Source organism: Liolophura sinensis, chromosome 11 (genome assembly GCF_032854445.1).
Source record: "Liolophura sinensis isolate JHLJ2023 chromosome 11, CUHK_Ljap_v2, whole genome shotgun sequence".
Lineage (NCBI taxonomy): Eukaryota > Metazoa > Mollusca > Polyplacophora > Chitonida > Chitonidae > Liolophura > Liolophura sinensis.
In genome coordinates this window covers 19,685,893-19,711,062 of record NC_088305.1, presented here as the reverse complement: position 1 = coordinate 19,711,062, position 25,170 = coordinate 19,685,893, and the positions used below count along the sequence as shown (strand labels likewise).

Genomic DNA, 25,170 nt, shown 5'->3' with positions numbered 1-25,170 from the left:
CATCGGAGTTCCAAAGATCACGATTCAGAGTGGGACAACTGAGCTTATGTGAGCATAAATGTACAAGTAAAGTTCTGGCAGTTAATTTTACCTGGTTAAACGTCTTGTGCTTAATACATGGATATATGCCTTCATAATAAACCCCACTCGTGTTCTTTCACGAAACTTCCCGCAATACTTGTACCTTGATGGGCGTGTTGACGCAGACAATGACATTACGATTACATCCGATTAGCAGTTGTGTATGAGGGATGAGACATGGAGTTAGTTATTTATTTTATTTATGTTTTACGCCGATCTCGAGAATGTTTCACTTATGCCACGGCGACCAACATCATGGTTGGAGGGAACCGGGTACAGCCCAGGGGCAACCCCATTACCATCCGCAGGTTGCTGGCAGACTTTTCCCATTTACGGCCGGAGAAAAAGCCTGCAAGAGCTGGACGTGAACTCAAAGCGGCCGCACTGGTGAGAGATTGGGATGAAATAAATCTATTTATACCTAACATAGCCTTTGTTCCTGTTCCTCTCAATGTATCCCCTCTCACGTCACCTTTCGTTCAGCAATTCATGATATTGCACCCTTAATTCTGCATGACAAATGCAGCGCGTTGAACCTTGAAACATCACATTTATTTTTGTAGCCTATAATTTGTATGTAAAGTAACATTAAGTTTTACCTGTTGTATCAGACTTCTTGTAGGTAAAGAACTTCGCATTGTGCTTTTTCATTGAAATAAAAATATTACTTTCTCCTTGCTCTATCTTTCTACGAGAGCTTCGACTTTAAAAATTGACCAGGTGACAGGTATATATATATTATAAGAGTAGTGTATGTGATAACTGATCGGAAGTCCTCTAGTATTAGAGACAAAACCATGGATAGATGTGAGATTGCTGGTACTGTTTACAACAGCCTGAAAACCCAGGCGTGTTGCCATATACCATCGTATATATGACGCGAACGACACCTCAACACTCACACGTCGCCCCTAATGCATGATGAAAAAATAAATTCAAAGGCGGATGAGGAGAGGGTAAATGGCGGAACCTGCATACGCATATATACGCATCTTGTAAAGCGGTGAATTATTTGGAGACATGTCCATTCTTTTTAACAGTTTGATGTGCAAGGCATAAGCTTAAATTTTCTTTCGCAGCACTGATTTCTTCCAGTTGTAGGAGATAATTTTACTTCAGTCCATGCGTGTTAAGACGACCAAAATTAAAGATGAATGTTTTATAAAAAAAATAGTTTTTAATCAACAATATGTGAGATAACTTGCCTGCATCCTCCTACCCCCCCCCCCCCTCAACATTTTTGTGTTTTCACGAACTTTTCAACCGATATAAATACTAGTTCCAAGTAGATTAGATTACTTTTGCCAACTACCTTTCAACTACCTTTTTGTACCTTTCAGACTTGTCTCTTTGTCATTTTCGCAGACTGGCACAAGGTCTCTCAGCATGGAATCAAGGAAGAGGTACAATGGAGGCCCTGATCACTACGTTTATGGCAATGATGGCTATGCCTATGATGACGTAGAGTTTGTTGGGATGACATCGTACAACACGGTAAGACGGAGAATTGAGTATAGATATTCCCGGTCAACAGACCTTTCCAAACTGTCAACCAAGAGTACTCAATCATAAGCTGTATTTTTGCAAATAGATCAACCGGATGTCCTACGCATTGGTTACAATTGTTCAATTTTCTGTGACGTCATGACGTCACAATTGCTTTCACCGGGAATAGAATGAAAGGTAACTTTGTCATGAGAAGTGGTGGTGGGACGGATTAAGTCATTCCTGATAACGAATTAATCCGTTCCTGATAACGAATGAATCCATTCATGATAACGGATTAATCCGTCCCTGATAAGGAATTAATCCGATCCTTATAACGAATAAATCTGAGAACGCATTAATCAGTAAATTCTATGGAAGTGTAATCCGTCATCACTGAGGGAAAGAATTTAACTCTCCAAAAAGTAATCAGTTAAATTTAAGGGAAAGTCAGATGGATGTAACTTGTATAATATGCTGTCGTTGTAGCAGATTATTCTTGTAAATATAGCACATATATCCTATTAATTCACTCTCCGGCCCTACGTGGGAAGGTCTCTCAGCAACCTGTGGATGGTCTTGGGTTTCCCCCGGGGCCTGCGCGGTTTCCTCCCACGATAATGTTGACCGCCGTGGTATGTGAAATATTCATGAATATGGCGTCAAACACAAATCAAGTCAAAAAAAATTCTGTTAATTCAACACAGATATTGTATTAGACTTACAGGATATTATGTTGAGTGTGACACAGTATCACGTGGTGGGCTTATGCGTCACATGTAGGAAAGTTGCCAAAGGTCGTTGGTTTGGGTCTGGTACTTCGGTTTTCTCCCCCCCCCCCCCAAAGAACTGTCCGGCATGACATAACGGAAAAATTCTGAGCATGGCTTTAAACAACAATCAAATAAATAAATAAATAAAGAAAGAAATAAACTTTTTCTTTAATTAATTATTTATGGAACTGAGAAAGGTTTTTTTTATAACAAGAACTGTCATTTTAAGAATTCCTGCACATATGAGCTTGATCTAACATTGTATCTAAGTGAAACACTAAGTGAAACACACGCCTTGACGACAGTAAGCGGTCGACGCTGCTCGTGTGACCGTTTTGCAAAGTCTTATATTCGTTGAAGACCGCTTGTTTTCCGCCAAATATGGCTTGCAATTCCGTACAGATGGGAAACTTCATTCCGTTTTCCTCCACCCATAACAATGACCTCCATCATATAAGTGAAAGTCGTGATGGCGGGGGTTAAGAACCCATGAACCTCTCACCAATGCGGCGGCTGTGGGTTCAAGTCCAGCTTATGCTGGCTTCCTCTTCGGACGTACGTGTGAAGGTTTGCCAGCAACCTGCTGATTCCAGGCTCTTCCAAGTTTCCTCCCACCATAATGCAAGTTGCCGTTGTATAAGTGAAATATTCTTGAGTACGGTATGTGGTATTCAATAAACAATCAACCAGTCAGTCAACTACTCAATGAATGAATGACACTAAATGAGTATTATTCTTGCATCGTAGGACAAAAGTGAGAGTATCCCTACCCACGGCCGGGAATCGATGGAAACTGACGTGATAGATGAGGATGACGCGAACTGTTGCCAAAGTAAAGTTGCTGTTATCCAAGAGGATTTGTCTGAATTCTACACCAAGCACAAAACCCCAATACGAGCAGTCCTCATTGTTGTTTTCGTGGGACTTTACTTCTTGTATTTTGGATATGCCATGTATTACCGTTTTGGGGACGAGGGTTCGCTTCGGCTGTTGGTTGTAACCGCCCTTGTTGTCTTGTACTTTTTGGCGGCAACAATTTGGAGCTTCATCAAGAGGCCCATCACAGAGAAGTGCTCATGCCCTACCCTCTCATTGACTGCTCGGCCAGTCAAGGTTCTGAAATGGTAAGTTTATAATTAATCTCGGTCTGCCAGCAATCTGCGGATGGTCGTGGGTTTTCTCCACGTTGTGTCCGCTTTCCTCCCACTATACTGCTGGCCACCGTCGTAAAAGTGAAATATTCTTGAGGTACGGCGTAAAGCAACAATCAAATAAATAAATGAATAAATAAAATGTAATTAATCTCCCGTCACGTTCGACTTCCGCCAGAATGGAAGACAAATTATTCAATCATACTCCTTCATACTCCTTACAGCACATGCGCAGATCTCAGCGTTCGATTTACCTCACTGCTACCACCAGCGAATTTTGTACAGAAATCTTTAACAACGCCAGGGTCATGAGGCAGGAAGTGATGTCAGAAAACACAAACACTCTGTCTCAACCTTTGTTTGTATCATTACTTGATACGCGTGCGTTCTGTTCATCTAAAATATGCGCAACGTGATTCTAAAGAGCACATTTCATCAAGAAACAATTTTATCGACGAGTGTTGATTACAGATAGGAACTAGGAAGTTAGTGACGAGGCTAAACCTAAACAAACCCGCGTGCGTTGCACAAGCTGCAAATATCAAGTTTGTCTAGAGGTGGCAATGATGTAAAGCGAAGGTAGGGAGCGGCACCTGCGATGTAATTATCATAATCATTTTTACACTATATATAATATATTATAATCATAATTATGCCCGCGATTTTCAAAATTACAACCCCGAATTTCTAATTATACGAAGAACATATCATGAGACTACCTACACGTGCTTATAGCTATGAAGAAGTAATAGATGATCCAGGACATCGAGGTACACGAAATTTCGAAACCAACAATTTTGAGAATTAGCTGAAGGTCTTTTTCTAGTGATGCCATATTTGATTAAATGTCATAATATAAAGTAATACTACATACCGGCCCGTGTTATGTCAGATCTGAGTCGACAGTCATTGCATGGTGCATTTATCCTAGTCAGTGAACTCGATCAATCGAAACGTGTACTTCGTAAACGAAAAAAAAAAAAACTTAGGTCTTTAGTGCAACTGCTTCTTTTAACAGATTTTGAGAGTATTTTAGAGGAAATTGGTATGAGAACGTTTGCTGGATGAGGGCAGTCCTTTGGGAGATGTACATGTACGCTATTCCTGTTGGTAGATTCTTGGTAACCCACTGTTCCTATTAGCCCACGGAGGGTGAAAACCTATTCCCGCGAAATAAGCACAACACAGAAAGTGGTGACGTCACGCTATGCGTATTCAATATTCTGACGATGTGGACGGGATCTTGAACGCTAATCATTTCAATTCCACATCCAAAACCCTGCCATTCCACCTTCATCAGTTTAACATCAGCCTGTTGGATGACGTTAAATGCATAGTGTAATGCCTTTTTCAGTCTAATATAAGTATTTGAAACCAGTTTTGTATCCCTAGAAGAACGTTTTGGATTTTTCTGCAAAAATTAGTGTCCACTTTATTACTTTTGATGTGATTAAAATGCTCCAAACTCAGTGAAAAAAACGTCAAATGTAGTGCCCTAGATGTACACGAGACTATGTATATATGCTTTTTATAAGAATTATGTGAACGTTTCGCAGAGATATGGTAGAATACAAATGTTTAAATATGTGGAACCCTTAAATTCGTTGATTGTATGTCCTGTTGGCTGTAGGGTAATATGCAAATTTCCAGAGCCTATGAGGTGGGAAAGGGCCAGGTCTGTTCTGTATAAAGGGAGAAGGCATAGCAAGCCATACGTCGTACACACCAATAATTTGAGCTCTTTCTCTCTCTCTCTATACTACCATTGACTTTGGCAATGCATATCAGAAAGCACGGAAGAATGATGAAAACTTGTTTAAAACCAGAAGTGACAAGAGTTTGATAACGTGTTATAAATCACGAAATAGTTTGGTGAATGTAGAGTTCCATTGAAATTATTTTAATTTTTTTCCATTTATAAACATTTGATTGCGTGAACCAGCACGATACTTCGTTATAGCTTACAACTCTCCAACTAGACATCAAACGTGGAAATGATTTCAGTTTACGTTATTATATATTTTTATTATGACGGGAATTCCCTTAGAAAAGCGCCTTAAAATGGCAAAATCTGCTTTTGACACTGCTTATGTCTTGTGATGAAACAAAAGGTATAAATGACATCACTCTGAGCCCTGGGGAAACCCAGGACCATCCGGAGGTTGTTGGCAGACCTTTCCACCTACGGCCAGAGAGTAAGCCAGCATGAGCTGGACTTGAGCTCGCAGCGATCGCATTTGTGAGAGGCTCCTGAGTCATGGCACCGCGCTGGCGTGCTTATCCCCTCAGTCACGGAGGCCCCCTTGCTGAGTTTGAAAGTTGAAATGTCCTTGACCACGGTGTAAAACACCAATCAAATAAATCAGGTATATAATCGCAAACACGACGGCGGCCAGCATTATGATGGAAGGAAACTGGATACAGCTTGGGGAAAACCTATGATCATCCGCAGGTTGCTGTCAAACCTTCCTTTTCACGTTCGGCGGGAGAGGTAGCCAGCATGAGCTGGATTTGAACGGTGATAAAATAAACAGAACAACTGTAACTGCTGCTTTTACCAACACAGTCTTCAAGGGGACTATGCAAGGTACATACATGTAATTGCTCTGCCTAAAAATCTATACATACACTAAAGTTAAATCTGAGACAAGAGTATATCGTAAAATAGGTTCCTCTCGTGTATAAAGAACCTGCTATCGATAGATTCTAATGGTCTGTCGAGGAAAGAGTAATCGTACAATGTTATCTGCCAACATGGATTCACCGTACAAAGGCCTGTTACAAATGTAGACCCTCTCGACAGTTGATTGATAGCATATAGGGTGAGGCACTCACCTCGTCTGATATGTACAGCATGTTATGTAGTGCTACGTGATAAGGCCAGTCTAAAGTATGTACATCTCGGCAGAGACGCCGGTATCTCAGTTACAGGCTGTTCGATCAGTCATGCAGGTCAACCTTCTTACAGAGGTCAACTCTGAAGTGACTCCTACACCGCTGACAGACTTGATCGGAGGCACACTCCTTACAGCGGCTGTGTCACTCTCTACTTTTCGCTTTACATCACTGCCACCATTTAACTAGCACGTAGGCTTGTTTAGGCTTGACCACATCACTTGTGTCATCCCGCGGAACTATTTTATCAGTATTCATCAATAAAATTGTTTTAGGGTTTTGGTTAGAATCATGTTTTTTAGATACAGAGAATGCATGTGTATGAAGTATTGTTAGACAAATCTTGGGCCGGATTGTTTGTTTTTTCTGACATCACTTTCTGCCTCATCACCGTGACCCCAGTGACCTCGGTGTTGTTCAAGATTTCTGTACAAAATTTACTTCAGGTCCAGCTCATGCTGGCTTCTTCTCCCACCGTACTTGGGAAGCTCTGTCAGTAACTTGCGGATGGTCGTGGGTTTCCCCCGGGGTCTGCCCGATTAAACCCGCCATAATACTGGTTGCCGTCGTATAAGTGAAGTATTCTTGAGTGCGACGTAAAAAACCAATCAAATAAATAAATAATTTTCTAGCGGTGGCAGTGATGTAAAGCGAAAGGTAGAGAGCAACGCATGCGCTGTAAGGAGTATGGATCTGCAAAATCCCAGGCAAACAGCACTGTGGTTTGAGGTTACAGATCACACGAGCGCTTTGATATGCCTTACTGTTTGAGTAGAAAATTTATCAGCTTCAACCTCAAAATATATATGTCCCAACGTTTGCGTGGTACTATGTCATACCACCACATACAGCTTGCACTTTCTCCTTTCTCTACAATATATAAAAGATCATCATAGCATGACCCCCATTTTTTAGCTGAGGTTGCTGGAAGTGAATTCATAGCATTTTGTTATCTTGGTAACCCCCAGTGAGGTGGGTTACTATACAAAACAGATAAAATGCTGATATATTTTAATTAGATGCTTGACAGCAATGCAGAAATTTAGAATGAATCAACAACCTAATATGCCTGTGTGGCAGTATTATCCAATCAGTGTCTCATCAAGCGACAAATGCAGCGTGATTTGAAATGAAAAAGGACCTTAAACCTGTTTCTTTGGAACCTGTGGGAAACGCTGATGTTGTTAACACTGTACGAGAGTGCTGCTGAGTGCAGCGAGGTTTAATCACAAAATAAAAAAATACTGGCTGTCATTTCATTTGCTTAGTTAGTAATTTATGTCATGAGTCATGGCTTACATGAAATAAGAAATGCTTCCTGTTACGTCCTGTATTATGAGAAGAATATTTCCTTTATTTTGTGTCACAAATATTTCCCATATTATATGCATATTAATATTTACAATAATTAGTATTCCATAAAGAAATTAATACTATATTAAATAAAATAATTCACCTATACTATGTAAGGGATACTCCCTATATTTATGTATTTATTGATTGATTGATTGATTGATTGATTGATTGATTGATTGATTGATTGATTGATTGATTGATTGATTTATTTATTACATGATTGATGTTTAACGGCTCACCGAATAATTTTCACTTATAATATGATGGTGGTCAGGTCCTGTATTATGTAAGAAATACTCCTATATTACGTGAGGACTGCTTCTTATTTTCTATTTCACTTGTAGGCTGCTTCACATAGGGATGTTCATATTCATCGTTGTGTACATCATCGTGGAGGTGGGGCTCAACAGCCCCGAAAACTTGGTGGCTTTGGGCGGAATCGCCTTCTATATTCTCGCCTTTTACATCTTCTCAGCATACCCTTCTAAGGTAAGACATACTACACATGCGGTAAAATAAGACATACTTCACATCCACAGCAAGTTGAGGTATCATGACTAAGAGCATTTTATGTAATGTAATAGAAAATTGAAGGTCTTGATCCGATGATACATTCCAGGTGTATTTAAACGTCCTCGGCATGTTGGTAATTCATGCCTACTGAATTACAATGATCATCGTCAGCACTCTCATTATCAGCACTCTCAGCAGCAGCAGCAGCGTTATCATCATCACCAACAGCACTCTCATCATCACCAGCACTCTCGGCATCGTAAGCACTCTCAGCATCACCAGCACTCTCATCATCAGCAACAGCACTGTCATCATCACCAGCACTCTCGACATCGTAAGCATTCTCAGCATCACCAGCACTCTCAGCATCGTTACCACCTTCAGCATCACCTGCACTCTCATCATCAGCAAAAGTCTCAGCATCGTGAGCACTCTCAGCATCACCAGCACTGTCATCATCACCAGCACTGTCATCATCACCAGCACTCTCAGCATCGTAAGCACTCTCAGCATCACCAACACTCTCATCATCAGCAGGACTCTCAGTAGCGTAAGAACTCTCAATATCGTCAGCGTCATCAGCATTCTCGGCATCGTCAGCACTCTCAGCATCACCAACACTCTCAGCACCTTAAATATTCTCCGCATCGTAATTACTCTCAGGGTCCTTCAGCACTCTCAGCATCATTAACGCTCTCAGCATCATCAGCACTCTCAGCATCTTCAGAACTCCGAGCATCAGCAGCACTCTTAGCATCACCAGCACCCTCAGCATCATCAGCACTCTCAGTATCATCGGTTCTCTCATCAACAGCAGCACTCTCATCATCAGCAGCACTCTTGGCATCACCAGCACCCTCAGCATCATCAGAACTCTGAGCATCAGCAGCACTCTTAGCATAACCAGCACCCTCATCATCACCAGCACTCTCATCATCACCAGCACTCTCATCATCACGAGCACTCTAATCATCAGCAGGACTCTCATCATCAGCAACACTCTCATCATCACCAGAACTCTCATCATCACCAGCACTCTCAGCATCACCAGCACTCTCAGCATCACCAGCACCCTCATTATCATCAGCACTCTTAATATTATCAGTACCATGCAGCTTGTTTCTTTGAGGTTTCCTCAACGCATAAACCTGATGTAATACAGAAGCAGTTACAAGCAATGTAACTCAGATAAACGAAAGTTTCGTTTTGACTAGATATGCCTGTTTTATGGCAAAATTAAAGCTGAAAGACTTAGTCTAAAGCTAGTCTTAATTTGTTTTTCGCAATTACACTACATAGAATTAAGTCATAGTGAAGTTACCGGGATAAACATGACCGCCTTCGTAGAGTTCCAGTGGCCCAAAGTGTCGACCAAATCACCGAACAAACGTGAATTCCTTGTATGTGTGAAACACACAACACACAAGTCGATATCGTCTTGCTCATAGGTCCCTCCTTAATTAAGTGAATAGCCCGTGTTAAAAAATAGGAAGCCGATTCCCTTTGCACTTCTTGAACCGGACAGAACTCTTCCTATTCCAGCTGAGTTTCGTGCGGGAGCTGGAAGAGCTCAAATGACGTGTACAGAAGATATATTATGAAAGAAAAACATTAAGTCGGCCTAGAATGTAAAAAAAAAAAAAATGGCAGATAGCTAGAGGGAGTTTAAGAGATATTTCTCACAGATAATTAATGAGTGATGTGGATTTGTCTTTATTCAGGTGAAGTGGAGACCTGTGTTTTGGGGATTCGTGCTACAATTTGTCTTCGCACTGCTCATCCTGAGAACAGAGTGGGGATTTCAGGCCTTCAAGTGGCTCGGAGATCGTGTCACAGAGTTTCTCAACCATTCCAATGACGGAGCCATATTCGTCTTCGGGGATAAATACCTGGATCATTTTTTCGCCATGAAGGTCAGGAAATTTTAATTTAAATAAATAATAAATAATTAAATAATTTCAATTTTTTTATAATTTAATTTAAATAAGTGATACAATCATGTGACCAGGATTAAGACTGGCTTCAAGAATTCGACACTTTCTTCGCTAATGACTCACGAATGAAAAAAAAAGAGATCCCCACCTCCAATAAGTCTAAGGGGCCTCCGTGGCTCAGTCGGTTAGCGCGCTAGCGCAGCTTAGTGACCCAGAAGCCTCTCACCAATGCGGTCGCTGTGAGCTCTGCCCGGTTTCCACCCACCATAATGCTGGCCGCCGTCGTATAAGTGAAATATTCTTGAGTACGGCGTAAAACACCAATCAAAAAAAAAAAAAAAATCATCCAATAAGTCTAGATTTGAAACTTTCTGAATGAAATTTGTGTATCAATTGTCTTGATAAACACGCACACACATTCCAGGCTATTTGAAACAGCCCTGTGATTTCACGTTCTAAAATTTGAGTCTAGACTGGCCTGAAAAATTCGACCCCATTTTCACTCATCAGTCATGATCATGTATGTCCAACAGCTGTATGTCAAACTGAGTTGAGTTGAGTCTTAAGTTCCCGTGTATCCCGGACCTTTACATTACCAATCTGACATTATCTTCTCCTCAGGTACTACCCGTTATTGTTTTCTTCAGTACATTCATCTCTATCCTCTACTACCTCGGAGTGATGCAGTTTGCCATTCGGTACATCGCCAGGTTTATCGCCTTCTGTTTGGGCACCACACCGGCCGAGTCTCTCAACGCCGCCGGCAACATATTTATAGGAATGGTGAGTCTAGATATCCAAATATCTACAGAGGCGTTCTTAGCCAATGCAAAAGCCAAATTGGCCCTTGGAGCCAATGTACAATGGCTGCTAATGAAAGAACCAAAATAGTCCATACAGACAGTGTACGATTAAGGTTCTGTGTCGCCTGGTACCTTGTGCAACAAGGTATACTAGTATTTCATAACCAAGGTCTGGTTTCAGAAAATTGTTCTCAAATTTATGTTTTATTTTAAACAAAGCTTTCCGCTAAAGCAACATAACATTTTGAGCAACACTTCGTGTGTGTACGTGAGGTTTAATGTCGCGCATAATTTTTTAGTATCACCACGAAGAGCGATAATGTGTGTGTTCTTATGCTCTGCCTTCGTGTGGCAGGGCGTGTTCATATCGTTACAGTGCTACCGCCACTGAAGTATCACGCCGACACACGACATGACACGCCACACAATCACACCACACTGACGCCGGGCCAACCAGCCCTATTTCCTTGCTCCAATCTATCTGAGCTAAGAGCCACGCGAGGCAGCAACGAATGCCATTTTTTTTTAAAATCATTAGGCAACCGAAGTTGTTCAAAAAATTGCAAAGAGCCAAAGTTCAGTTTACGTTTGGTTTCGCGTAGTATGCTCTAATCACACAAGAATACTGGTACTCCATGAACAATGTCCGATTTTACAAACCTTCCCAAGTTGTTTTTGTTTTAGAAACATAATATTTTAACATACGTGTCTTTTTTGAAACACTCCATGTGAGAGTTAGACTATTACTTTCTGAAACATCTGGTCTGCTCTTTTAGCCAGTATATAAAAGACTACAGTATAGAGAGTAAAATTAGGGCTTAGGCGTTCATTGTATGTTGTCAGGACTAGACGTTCCCAGCCATTCATTCGTATTTCGAAAACAAGAGCTTTGTCTTGACCAGACATTTCCGATCAATTGAGATCTGTAGTCTACAACGATATATCTATTTTCCCGCTCTTCTGGTATGCTGCAGACAGAACCGCTCGTGCTAATCCTTTGCTTTGCTCTGTTTTATTCCTGTTGAAAGGAGCCCATTTGGTGATTGACAGAGCCTGGAAAACATGATCTCTCGTGGTTTGTTTGTTTCATGTAGACAGAAGCTCCACTATTGATCCGGCCATTCCTGGAGAACATGACCCGATCCGAGCTCCACGCGATCATGACAGGAGGGTTTGCCACCATTGCTGGAAGTGTCTTGGGGGCGTACATATCATTTGGGGTATACAATTTGTTTTGATACTATCGTTCAAAGTAGGCAAATGAATTATGTACATATAGTTCGTAGCAGGCAATGGGGTTTGGTGCTATTGTTCAAGGTAGACAGTTGCTTAGGTATTCATCGTTACATATTGTTTGGATAGTGAATGGGAAACAATGTTCAGTTATGGCCATGACAGCGGTAGTCATAGCGCCATCTGAATATTGTATAAGGGAAGATAACACAGTGTTAAGCCCAGTTCTCAGTGATATAGCTCAAACTTACAGCAAATTGGGCTATACAGCGGAATTATCCCCCTTACTCAACACAAAGATGGAGCTGTGCCTACCTTGTTCATGGGCCATGACCTAATATTGTATCACATAGTTTTGGGTACTTGCCGGTAAATCGTCGTCGAAAAAGATAGAATATACAGCCTAGGCCCGATGTACTTTAGGTAGCAATAATTCCGTATTGTTATAAGTACAACTCGTTTTGAGGTTAACATTTATTTGCGGTTGAGCACACACTTAATAGCGCAAATATTGATGACAAAAAGAAATTCTGAATACACGTAGGCCTCACGAAATACGTTCTGACGCGCGAAGTGTGCCATTCGGCGTTTAAAGGCAATAAGGCATTATTTTGTCGACTTTCACGGCGTCATAGGTCATATTTTAAAAGATGGCCTGTATCTCTCTTTAGCTTCAAAAGCGTGTGTGCGTTTGTTTCACCTGTTGGGTCAGTCTGCCATGTGATCTGACACGTATCTCGGTGTTGCAGGTCCCAGCCAATCACCTGCTCTCGGCGTCATTTATGTCCGCCCCCGCCGCTCTGGCCATCTCTAAGCTGGCTTATCCGGAAACAGAGATATCCCACGGATCCGCAGAGGACTTCGAGAAAATGGAAAAAGGGTACGCTCCAAGGGAGTCTTATGGATTTTCGCTTTATATGGAAGCAAAACCCGTGTGATCAATTTGACATTTATCCGCTCTTAAAACTGAAGTCTTATAGGTAACTGAGACCCCCCAGAAGTTACAAAGGAGAAACGGAAACAGAAATCGCAAATATAAAAGAGAAATTATTGTAATCTAACATTTATCTTTTCACATTATAAAATGTGAAATGTAAAAAAATGTTATGAATAACAAACATTTTGTAATCTTAAAGTATGTTCCAATATGCAAACGATAACTATTTTAGATGTTTGCATTCACATTATAGCATGTAACACTAAAAAATTATTGACATTTAAAACATTTTTTTTTTAAGAATGTAGTAATCAATGCACCAATCACTTCATTGTAAAGTCATCATCATTTCTCAATGTCATTTGTTTCCAACCTGAGGAAGTCTCTTATCGGACTTTGGACTTAAAGGAAGAGACGCCATTAAATGAAGTACATATCATCGATCTGAAAGGAAGTTTCATGCTGATTCTAAATAGCATTTTATTAGATTTCTTACTGGGGCTTCCGTGGCTCAGTTGGTTAGCGCGCTGGCGTAACGTTATGACCCAGGAGCCCCTGTGAGTCCATCTCATGCAGGCTTCCTTTCCGGTCGTAAGTGGGGCGGTCTGCCAGCAGCCTGCGGATGGTCGTGGGTTTCCTCAAGGCTCTGCTCGGTTTCCTCCTACCATAATGCTTGCCGCCGTCGTATAAGTGAAATATCCTTGAGTACGGCGTAAAACAACAATGAAATAAATAAATCAAATATTACATTTTTTACAGTTAATGTGATACACAAACAATTGAGATTCTAAAAAAGTATAAACAAAAAGTTATGAAAAAACATATCTGACGAATTATGTGATTCAGGAAAGAGAGGAACATCATCGAAGCAGCGTCGTCCGGCGCCTCCATGTCAATCAGCCTGGTGGCCAATGTCGCCGTCAACGTCCTGGCGTTCATATCGCTTCTGGCGTTCGTCAACGCGACGCTGGATTGGTTCGGCGACCGCGTGGGAGTGGAGGATCTCTCATTTCAGGTAACTAGGCTGCTTGCCTGTTGGTTTAGTTTTTATTTTGGGTTTTGGTTATACTTTTAGCTTGGTTTGATTTGGGTTTTGGTTTGGCTTCATTTTTACATCGTATTGATTTCTAACCAAAACAAATCATTCTGCCTTCCAAGACAGTGTTCAATGGTCTTTTAATGGATATGTATTTCATTTTTAGTGTTTTCTTTTATCTGATATATACTTCTATTTAGTGGCTTCTTTCCCAATGATATTTTTGAAACTTTTCAAGAATCAATCAGCATATTTAATCACGGACAAATTCCACTGTGTACGTTTCATTGCATTTTTTCTTACGTACATTTGATAACTAATTTTCGTTTTCATTTGTTCATAGTTTATCAGTAGTATTGTAATATATTAGGTAACATACATTTCTAGCAGATCATTTTATTGGTTAATTTAATAAAATCAGCGTATTTACAGATTTTAAACGTAAAATCACAAATTGTTTTCTTTTTGCGCTCTAGTTTATTTGCTCTTACGTGTTATGGCCTCTGGCATATTTGATGGGCGTTGGTTTCAACGACTGCCGCCAGGTGGCGCAACTCATCGGCATCAAAACCTTCATCAACGAGTTCGTCGCATACACAGCTCTGTCCAAGTTCATCGATAACAGGTCTGCATTCGACAACTACACGTTGCATTACAACGGGGCGAACGTGACGTATCAAGGAGATGACATCATTCTGACTGAAACCAATCAAACTCTGACCGGTGGATACATTTCTGTGAGTCATTTGAAATGTTACAAAGCTTATTTCTTTTTGTTTTTTTGGATTGTATTGGTCAAGATTCTCTTGCCATGATCCTTTACTGGCCAAGTTCTTAGTAGTAAATATCTTGTTTTGGTCCACATCTCGTTTCGATCAAGATCGTGCTGGTCAAGATCTAGTTTTGATGAAGATTGGTCAATATCTCTTTTTGATCAAGATCGTATTAGTCAATATGTCGTTTGGTCAAGATCGCTTTGGTCAAGTTTTTCTAGGCCATAATCGCATTGATGAAAACGGCTTTGACCAATGCCGCATTGCTAGAGATCGTGTTGGTAAATGACGCTTAGTTCCGGATTGAAGCGAAAAAAAATGCATTGGTAAAGATTGCATTGGTGATGGTCCTTTGGTCGAGATCATGTTGAACCAGATCGTATCGTTCAGAATTGCATTGGGATCAAGATGGTATTGATCAAGGTCATATTGGTCAACATAGTGATGTTGATGATGATATTGAGCCAGATAGTTTTAAATGTTTGCATTGGGCAATAACGTTGTGGTCATAGTCGTTTTGGTGATCATCGTATTGAACCACATTGTATTGAGATCAAGATCGTATTGGTAAAGATCGTATTGTATTGGTCATTATCATTTTAATCAAGAACGCATTGGTCAAGATCATGTTGGTCAAGATCACATTAGTCAAGATCATGTTGGTCAAGATCACATTGGCCAAGACCATGTTGGTCAAGATCACATTGGTCACGATCACATTGGTCAAGATCACATTGGTCAGGATCACATTGGTCAAGATCAAATTGGTCAGGATCACACTGGTCAAGATCACATTGGTCAAGATCACAATGGTCAAGATCATGTTGGTCAAGCATGTATTGGTCATGATTGTATTAGCAAATAATGTGTTGGCCAAAATCATGATAGAGTTCTTATCGCCCTTTGATAAAACTGACTTTTTTCTACGTCCACTAAGATGAGATCAGAAGTGATCGCCACGTATGCACTGTGTGGATTTTCAAACATCGGGTCAATTGGGGTCACACTCGGGGGTCTAGGAGCCATCGCTCCATCACGACGAAAGGATCTCTCTTCGCTTGTCGTTCGCGCCATGATAGCCGGGAACGTTGCCTGCTTCCTCACAGCTTGTATAGCCGGTAAGTCAGTACTGCTTCCTCACAGCTTGTATAACCCGGTAAGTCAGTACTGCTTGCTCACATTTTGTATAACTCGGTAGGCTAGCATTGCTTCCTAAAGCTTGTATAGCTGGTAAGTCAGTACTGCTTCCTCACAGCTGGTATAGCTGGTAGGGGTCTCGGTGGCTCAGTTGATTAGCGCACTAGAGCAGCGTAATTACCCAGGAGCCTCTCACCAATGGTCGTTGGTTTCTGCCGAACTCGGCCTGGTTTCCTCCCACCATAACTCTGGCAGCCGTTGTATAAGTGAAATATTCTTCAGTACGGCGTAAAACACCAATCAATTAAATAAATAAAAATAAACAAGTATAGCAAGTAAGTCAGCATTGCTTCCTCACAGCTTGTATAGCCGGTAAGTCAGCACTGCTTCCTCACAGCTTGTATAGCCGGTAAATCAGCAATGTTTCCTCACAGCTTGTATAGCCGGTAAGTCAGTGCTGCTTCCTCACAGCTCGTGTATCCCGTACGTCAGCACTGCTTCCTCACAGCTTGTATAGCCGGTGAGTCAGCACTGCTTCCTCACAGCTCGTGTATCCCGTACGTCAGCACTGCTTCCTCACTGCTTGTATAACCGGTGAGTCAGCGCTGCTTCCTCACAGCTTGTATAGCCGGTAAGTCAGTGCTGCTTCCTCACAGCTCGTGTATCCCATAAGTCAGTGCTGCTTCCTCACAGCTTGTATAGCCGGTAAGTCAACACTGCTTCCTCACACATTGTATAGCCGGTAAGTCAGTGCTGCTTCCTGAAGTCTTGTATAGCCGGTAAATCAGTCCTGCTTCCTCACAGTTGTATAGCCCGTAAGTCAGCACTGTTCCCCACGGCTTGTATACCCGGTAGGTCAGCACTCTTCCCACGGCTTGTATAGCCGATAAGTCAGTACTGCTTCCTCACAGTCTGTATAGTCGGTAATCAGAACTGCTTCCTCACAGCTTGTATAGCCCGTTAGTCAGTCCCTCTTCCTCACAGCTTGTATAGCCGGTAAGTCAGTCCTGCCTCCTCACTGCTTGTATAGCCGGTAAATCAGCACTGCTTCCTCACAGCTTGTATAGCCGGTAAGTCAGCACTGCTTCCTCACAGCTTGTATATCCGGTAAGTCAGAATTGCTTCCTTACATCTTGTATAGCTGGTGAGCCAGCATTGCTTCCTCACAGCTTGTATAGCCCATAAGTCAGTCCTGCTTCCTCACAGCTTGTATAGCCGGTAAGTTAGCACTGCTTTCTCACGGCTTGTATAGCCGGTAAGTCAGAACTGCTTCCTCACAGCTTGTATAGCCGGTAAGTTAGCACTGCTTTCTAACGGTTTGTATAGCCGGTAAATCAGCACTGCATCCTCACATCTTGTATAGCTGGTGAGCCAGCACTGCTTCCTCAGATCTTGTATAGCTGGTGAGCCAGCACTGCTTCCTCACAGCTTGTATAGCCCATAAGTCAGTGCTGCTTCCTCACAGCTTGTATAACCGGTAAGTTAGCACTGCTTTCTCACGGCTTACATAGCCGGTAAGTCAGAACTGCTTCCTCACAGCTTATATAGCCGGTAAGTTAGCACTGCTTCCTCACATCTTGTATAGCCGGTGAGCCAGCATTGCTTCCTCACAGCTTGTATAGCCGATAAGTCAGTACTGCTTCCTCACAGCTTGTATAGCCCATAAGTCAGCCCTGCTTCCTCACAGCTTGTATAGCCGGTAAGTTAGCACTGCTTTCTCACGGCTTGTATAGCCGATAAGTCAGTACTGCTTCCTCACAGCTTGTATAGCCGGTAAGTCAGTAGTGCTTCCTCACAGCTTGTATAACCAGTAAGTTAGCAATGCTTTCTCACGGCTTGTATAGCCGGTAAGTCAGAACTGCTTCCTTGCATCTTGTATAGCCGGTGAGCCAGCATTTCTTCCTCACTGCTTGTATAGCCCATAAGTCAGTCCTGCTTCCTCACAGCTTGTATAGCCGGTAAGTTAGCACTGCTTTCTCACGGCTTGTATAGCCGATAAGTCAGTACTGCTTCCTCACAGCTTGTATAGCCGGTAAGTCAGTAGTGCTTCCTCACAGCTTGTATAGCCGGTAAGTTAGCACTGCTTTCTCACGGCTTACATAGCCGGTAAGTCAGAACTGCTTCCTCACAGCTTATATAGCCGGTAAGTTAGCACTGCTTTCTCACGGTTTACATAGCCAGTAAATCAGCGCTGTTCCCCACGGCTTATATAGCCGGTAAGTTAGCACTGCTTTCTCACGGCTTAAATAGCCGGTAAATCAGCACTGTTCCCCACGGCTTGTATACCCGGTAAGTCAGAACTGTTTCCTCACAGCTTATATAGCCGGTAAGTTAGCACTGCTTTCTCACGGCTTGTTTGGCCGAATAACAGTGCTGGACGGTAGCCAATATTGGGAAGAGATTCTAATGGATGTACAACCTGAAAGAAAAGGCAATACTAAACCAAATGTATATATACATCGTGAAGTTTAAAGAGCACACCTATTTGTTTTCGTGATGTTGTATAATAAGAGACTTTGCAATTCAAAGTAAGCAAATGAAAACGCACATTGAAAAAATGAAAAGTGTCACCATGTTATAGAATCTCTATAACAGAATAGAGTTATTTCTATAACCTGAGGTCGCGTCAGTCTCTGACTACGTCATCTAAACTCTGTTTTGTCGCGTTCGAGTGGCGGGAAATCGTGATTCCGGTTGCTCTACCCCACGGCGCACCTACATGGCCTACTCACTGAGAATTCCAGATGTTTTATTCCAAAAGTTTTATGATTTATGACGTTATCAAGCACGTCAGAACAAAATGGCTGTTGCCGTTTTGGTCTCAATTTCTATCCCATTTCTGAGACAATTACGATTAAAATATTTGTTTTAATCTTTTAAAGTTATTGACTTGATGACGTTGTTAGTTTCTACATCGATAAGTCGTCCACAAATAGAAAAAAATTCTCCATCCATAAAAATCTCTTCCTGTTACGTCTTTCAGGCTTCTAAATACAACTGAATGAGTTAGTAACCAATACTGCCTGGCGAATATAGATCGATCTTACCATGTTGGTATATAAACCGAATTGGCATTTCGGTTCATGCAGGTTTGGTCATACCGCATAGTCATGTCGGTCGGTTCAACGTTGCCTTTAGCAACCATACTCCTCACAGTGCATGCATCACTCTCTACCTTTCGCTTTACAGCAGTGCCACCAACAGCAAATTTAGTGCACAATTCGTAAACAACGCCGAGGTCACTAGGGTCACGGTGATGAGGCACAAACAAACCGTCTCAACCTTTGTCTCTAATACTTTATACACATGCATTCTCTTTATTCAGAGTATGTACAACATGATTCTAACCAAAATCTGAAACAATTTTATTGATGAATGGCGATTAAATAGTTCCGTTTTCGTGATGTTGTATACAAGTATACAAGGAGGAGACAAGTGATGAAGCTAGGCCTAAAGCAGCCTACGTGCGTCTCAAAGACTCCAAAGGTCAAGCTTGTCTATTGGTGGCAGTGATGTAAAGCGAAAGTTAGAGGTGTAAGGAGCATGGTTAGCAACTACCGTAAAATCATGTCTTGAGAGAGCCCCCCACCTTAACTGTTTAGCCTAAACCTCCGTGAACTCACGAGACTCATGAAATGCCAATTCGCTTATTACTATTACGTTGCTACAAGCCGATGGGACCTCTTATGTTTAACATTTTAGGACTCCTCTATCGATTTGATGGCTGAGGAAATCGGAAAAGCGTTCATGGTAAATTAGGAAAAATTGCTGTATGAGGCTTTCAGGCACCACATTGGAGGATTGGCCCCAGGACGGTCCTTACACATGCGCCGCGGAAGTGTATATCAGAGAGAGGGCAACTCAAGGATTTCGTCCATGTTTTATAAATTTAAAAAAAAAAAAGTGGCGGAGGGTGGGGGCTTGTCGTAAGCTGTAATGAGGTCAAAATCAATATTTAAAATAGTACGCCTATGTATACAAGAGAGTTGTTAGTAGAAGACCATGCCTTGGTGATGTCTCTGTTTTTTTGGCTAGTTATATAACAACGATTTTCAATCTTCTGGATGATAGCTGTTTCGAGTCTTAGACCCAAACCACTTTCGTTTACCTGGAGCAGTATAAATGTGAGACCCAAGGGAGATAACCCAAGGACACATTTGCACCTCCCACATTTATGCAAGATGTGCGATTCGATAGCCCTTTCCTGAATAAACCAGGATTCTGCTGGTGGACTAAGCATCCCCGTGGACTGGTACCTTTTTATTGTTTTAGTATGATTGTATGTTAAATGTGATGACAACACAGCATGTTGAGTCATTCTATTTAAGAAATGGAGCTAGGGGGCGTGTAAGTTACTATTTACGCTTTTACATGAAGTTGGAATAAAATCCTGATTGAGGTAAATTGACAAAGAGGCCGTCTTTCACTGAACACGTGTTACCATTTGTTAACTATCATACTGTCGTCGTTGCTCTGGTTTTACTCTCTATGCTATAAGTCTTTATATTTATATCGTTTCTGATATTCCTTTGTTTGGGCTAGTAGATTATGGCCGTATTTTATGCTCCAATGTTTTAGATTCAGATATGGTTATTTTTGTCGTTTCTAATTCCCTTTAAATCACAAAAATGTGACGTAACGTATACAATAAGTTTATGTTAGGTGTTGATGGTGTCATAATTGTTGACTTTGTAAAAAAAAAGCCTAACAAAGACCGATTAAACATGTCCAAAATATACGTGTGGCATTATTTGATGCCTTTGCTTTGTGATAGTTGTTTACCACCACCAGCTGTTGCGCCAGCAATTGTTGACCTGTGAGGTCGCATGTTCGAATCTAGCTCACGCTCCCTGAAACTGGTTGCTATTCCTCCATATACGCAGAGCGTCAAGCGAGGTAGATTACAGATGTTATAACCTTCTACATGATTCGATGCCTGATTAAACCCCATAATTTTTGAGTTCATCGCCGTACTCAAAAATATTTCACTTATACGACGGTGGCCAGCATTATGGTGGGTGGAAACCGGGCACAGCCCGGGGCAAACCCACGACCATCCGCAGGTTGCTGGAAGAACTTACCACTTAAGGCCGGAGAGGAAGCCAGCATGAGCATTGGTGAGAGACTCCTGGGCCATTAAGCTGCGCTAGCGCGCTAACCAACTGACCCACAGAGGCCACTGCATAAAGGTCTTAAAATGATACTTTTGATGCCAACAGTTTAGTTTTTCGCAATAAAAAATAATCAGAAAACGCCTTAAGTAATCCTATGTAGGAGATGGATCAACCAAACTCAAGCAAAATATGCCACTTGAAAAATGTTAAAAATGCATATGATTACTGTTTGACTTACATGAAAGTGGTCAGGTTTACAGGCTGATGAAACTAGAGCTTGTCTGGAGCAAACCATACTCTTACGCCCTCTACTTGACAAACCCCTTGTATGTCTGTCATTGAAAACAACAAACCAAAACCATTTTTGGTTTGGTTACAGTTGCCTAATTTTACTTTCTCCTCAAATTCACGCAGCCGATGATTACCGACGTCCCCATCGTGACGTTGATTAGCATGCCAACATTTGGTAGCTATATTACAAACAAATAAAAAGAAACAGTAGGTACCATGTACTCTTTGAAAACATGTCTCTCATAATCAAGTAAGTGAACATAAGAGGAACTTCTGGCAGAGGTACCAATACTTCAGTTCTGGAGTGGGAATGTCTTTGAGAGTGTTACTGCTACTGAAAAATCGGGTACCCGATAAGACGCCTTTTAAAACAGTCCAGGGCATCATTTTTAGTGGCAGCAAGACTCTCAAAGGTCTTTAAACGCTTCAGGAAAACGACCTCAAGCAACTCGCCCCCCCCCCCCCTCATCCCCTCCAAAAGTTGTATTTATGAAATCAAATGCTCTTGTAACCAGCATTACACTGCAGAAACCTCTCGTTCATTACCACTTAGAGCCACAAGAAGAACCAAAAAATTGCAGAACTCCCATCTCAGGTCACATAATGTTAAATCCCCTCCATACGACTGACTGGTCAAGTGTCAGACCCTTGAAAACTAATATAACCAACACCACTACAATAAAGCTGATGAAAGCCACTGAAATACGCCAACCAAAGCCACGCATTCACCGAGACAATGGTTTTCTAATTCCCCCTGCCTACAGTGATCTCTTTTCAGGAGACAAACCGTAAACTACCCTGACATCCTGACACACCTTTGCCCATAGTTGTTAATGTCTATTGATTATCTGACGTATATTTCTTCTATTGTTCATTTGTTAGTACCCCCAATGTATTCTCTCTTGTCAATCTGTTGTATGTTTCTTCTATTGTCCATATGTTGAAATCGAAAACATAGCCCATTAGATCATTATGCTTGATAAGGGTATTGGTACCTATACCGAAACGTTGCTCACTGAATAAACAGATGTTGTGATCTGTATACTTACTATGCTACGTATAATGATACTTGTCAGATGCCGGTTCTGATAACATTTGCTCCGATAACATCTGATAACATTTGCTATGATTTATTTATTTATTTGATTGGTGTTTTACGCCGTACTCAAGAATATTTCACTTAGACGACACCGGCCAGCATTATGGTGGGAGGAAACCGGGCAGATCGGGGGGGAAACCCACGATCATCCGCAGGTTGCTGGCAAACCATTTGCTACGAAGCCGCGTGTTCTTTTGCTTCAGATCTAATTTTTCAAGTCTTTTAAGTTCCGTTCACACCGAGCGAATCGCCGTACAGTCTGAATTCTCAAATAGTGCATAAAAATGGTGTATACTAACTTCATTGGACGAAAGAGGCTTTTTCTAAAGACGATTTATTTAATCGGAACTTATCATTTCCTTAAAAAAAAGTGCCTAATCTTACAGCCTAACACACCTTCCTCATATACACACAGCCGATGATTACCGACGTTCACCGAGCGACGCCGTCGTGACGTTGCTTAGCGCGCCATGTCTTTATGGACACATTACAGCCTTACGAACAACGTCACGCACACAGATTCGACATCGGTTATACAGGTTGGCACTGAAAACACGCCCACAGAGACAATTTTCCAGTATTGTTATCATAATTTCAGGTGAACGTACACAGCATATGAACGTTTGACCGGAATGATAGAGCAACACTTCTGCCCTAATGCGAGATTCTGTTTTGTGCCGAGCAACGATACACGGCATCGCTGAACGTGACTGTGACGTCACAAACACAGCGACACTACTTCTGCAAATCACTCTAGTGTGAACTGACGTACTACACACACTGAGGTGACTGATCACACGCGACATGGGATGTAAAACGTCAAAAGTAGTCACAACTGCTGAGGAAATTGTCAGCAGAAAACGGGAAATTAAGTTTGTCACAACCTGGTGGAAGAAAAAAGTCAAGAAACAAGCTATCAACGATAAGAAAGAATCTATTCTGTTCTCCACAAGGACCCTGAGCGCATTAGACGGTGAAGAAACACCATTGTACTTCAGGACTGAAGACAATCTGCTGGAAGTACAGAGCATTTCATCTTCAGAATGCCTGCCTGATACTCGCCTGGACACTTCTGTGCCCGTAAACACACCAAATCTTCTAAAAGAGAAGACAAGAACATCAATCTCGGAAGGAAACTCCAGTACTGAAGATGACTTACTCAGGGATGACCTGGAAGATGACGTAAGTCTGACAGATTATTGGTCCACGGTCTCTCCCCGGGTCCCAGTTTCCCGAACCCGCTCAGTGTTGCCCAATGAGGATACACGAATACCTAAGCCCACTGTTCTTCACAATGCCTGGAGTGAGGGATCCGTGGGCAAAAGCGCATTGCAACCCTCACGTATGATTGCCACTGTGCCTAAGGACAAGCTTCAAGCTTCAATTCCAAGACAGTTAGAAGCACCAAAGGCAAACAGCCACGATTTCGATCCAACCAGTGCACAGCGTCCAAAGTCAGCAAAAGGTCCCCGCCAAGCCCCGGACCTCACAGGTGTGTACCGGGCAGAGTTGTCTATTCCCGGCACACCCATGGAGAACCCCAAGCGACAGCTGGAGATGCAGTTCCTGGACGCCTGGATGGAGAGGTGTTTGAGAAATGGGGCCAAGTAAACCATCCAGCTAAAGATGGGGATGCCATCCACCGGATAAAGGACCGGCGTGCTGGGGAAATATTACTTACACGACATGGATGCCCTGGAGTCCCGAAACATTATCTGTGACAGAATATCTCGACGGAAATGTCTATGTGAGTTTCTGGCAAACTGAGCCGGTATCCAAAAGACGTAACGGTCAATTATTTTTTTACCAAAATTGTCATTTTATGTCTACAAGGCTAAGAAAGGACAACCAACGATGGGAGACGAACTTTTTTTCAACAAATTATCAAGAATTTAATGTTGTAATTGATAAAAAAAATGTTTGTAAAGTAATTAATCCTTTAACTGATTAAATTTCACGCAGTAAATTTTGTCCGTTGTTTTCCTTTCGGTACTTTTTTTTTATTCGTTGGGATCTCCTATATTCTTATAGCAACATTGAACAAGATAGGGGGCAACGTGGCAGTTTGTTGATTGAATTGTCGAGTTTATAATGCTGACTCTCTGGAATGAGTATACGACATAAGCCCTAAGGGAAAGGAGCCCAACAGCACACAAGCCCTTAGGGCACGAACACATAGTCCTTAGCTTAATTCTGGACATGAGCAGACGTCTATGTATCTTACGCTTAGACATGTGTTCCTTGCTTTTAAATTCTAGAACATTTTAATATTTTTGTATGAAAACAATACTTCTTTCATGTTAACACTCTTTTGAAATAAGCTTAAGATGGAAACATTTACGATATACCATATTCACTTTTTTTTTATCGGAGAACAACTATTTTTTTGTTTTCACACAAATTTTATCTAAAATGTTATTAGAATTACATTTATGTTATCTTATTTATTACCTAAAACATTTAACACTTTTGATTGAATTTTCATGTTTTGTCACAATTTTGTGTAAACTTTTACATATTTACTGGAAAGATTTTAAATTTTTTTAACCTTGGTTTGTA

The 25,170-nt window shown here is 41.6% G+C and overlaps 1 protein-coding gene across 1 annotated transcript in view; it reads left to right on the top strand.

Moving 5' to 3' along the window:
- The window catches only part of LOC135477570 (solute carrier family 28 member 3-like), a 23,137-nt gene extending 2,305 nt beyond the window's left edge, over positions 1–20,832 (top strand). The window contains exons 2-12 of the mRNA XM_064757715.1: positions 1,447–1,575; positions 3,087–3,463; positions 8,086–8,230; positions 9,976–10,167; positions 10,810–10,971; positions 12,086–12,211; positions 12,974–13,104; positions 14,008–14,176; positions 14,674–14,934; positions 15,908–16,088; positions 19,810–20,832. Of these exons, the coding sequence (XP_064613785.1) occupies positions 1,447–1,575; positions 3,087–3,463; positions 8,086–8,230; positions 9,976–10,167; positions 10,810–10,971; positions 12,086–12,211; positions 12,974–13,104; positions 14,008–14,176; positions 14,674–14,934; positions 15,908–16,088; positions 19,810–19,835 (1,899 nt within the window). The 3' untranslated portion in view covers positions 19,836–20,832. The remainder of the gene's footprint in view (positions 1–1,446; positions 1,576–3,086; positions 3,464–8,085; positions 8,231–9,975; positions 10,168–10,809; positions 10,972–12,085; positions 12,212–12,973; positions 13,105–14,007; positions 14,177–14,673; positions 14,935–15,907; positions 16,089–19,809) is intronic.
- The last annotated feature ends 4,338 nt before the right edge of the window (positions 20,833–25,170 follow it).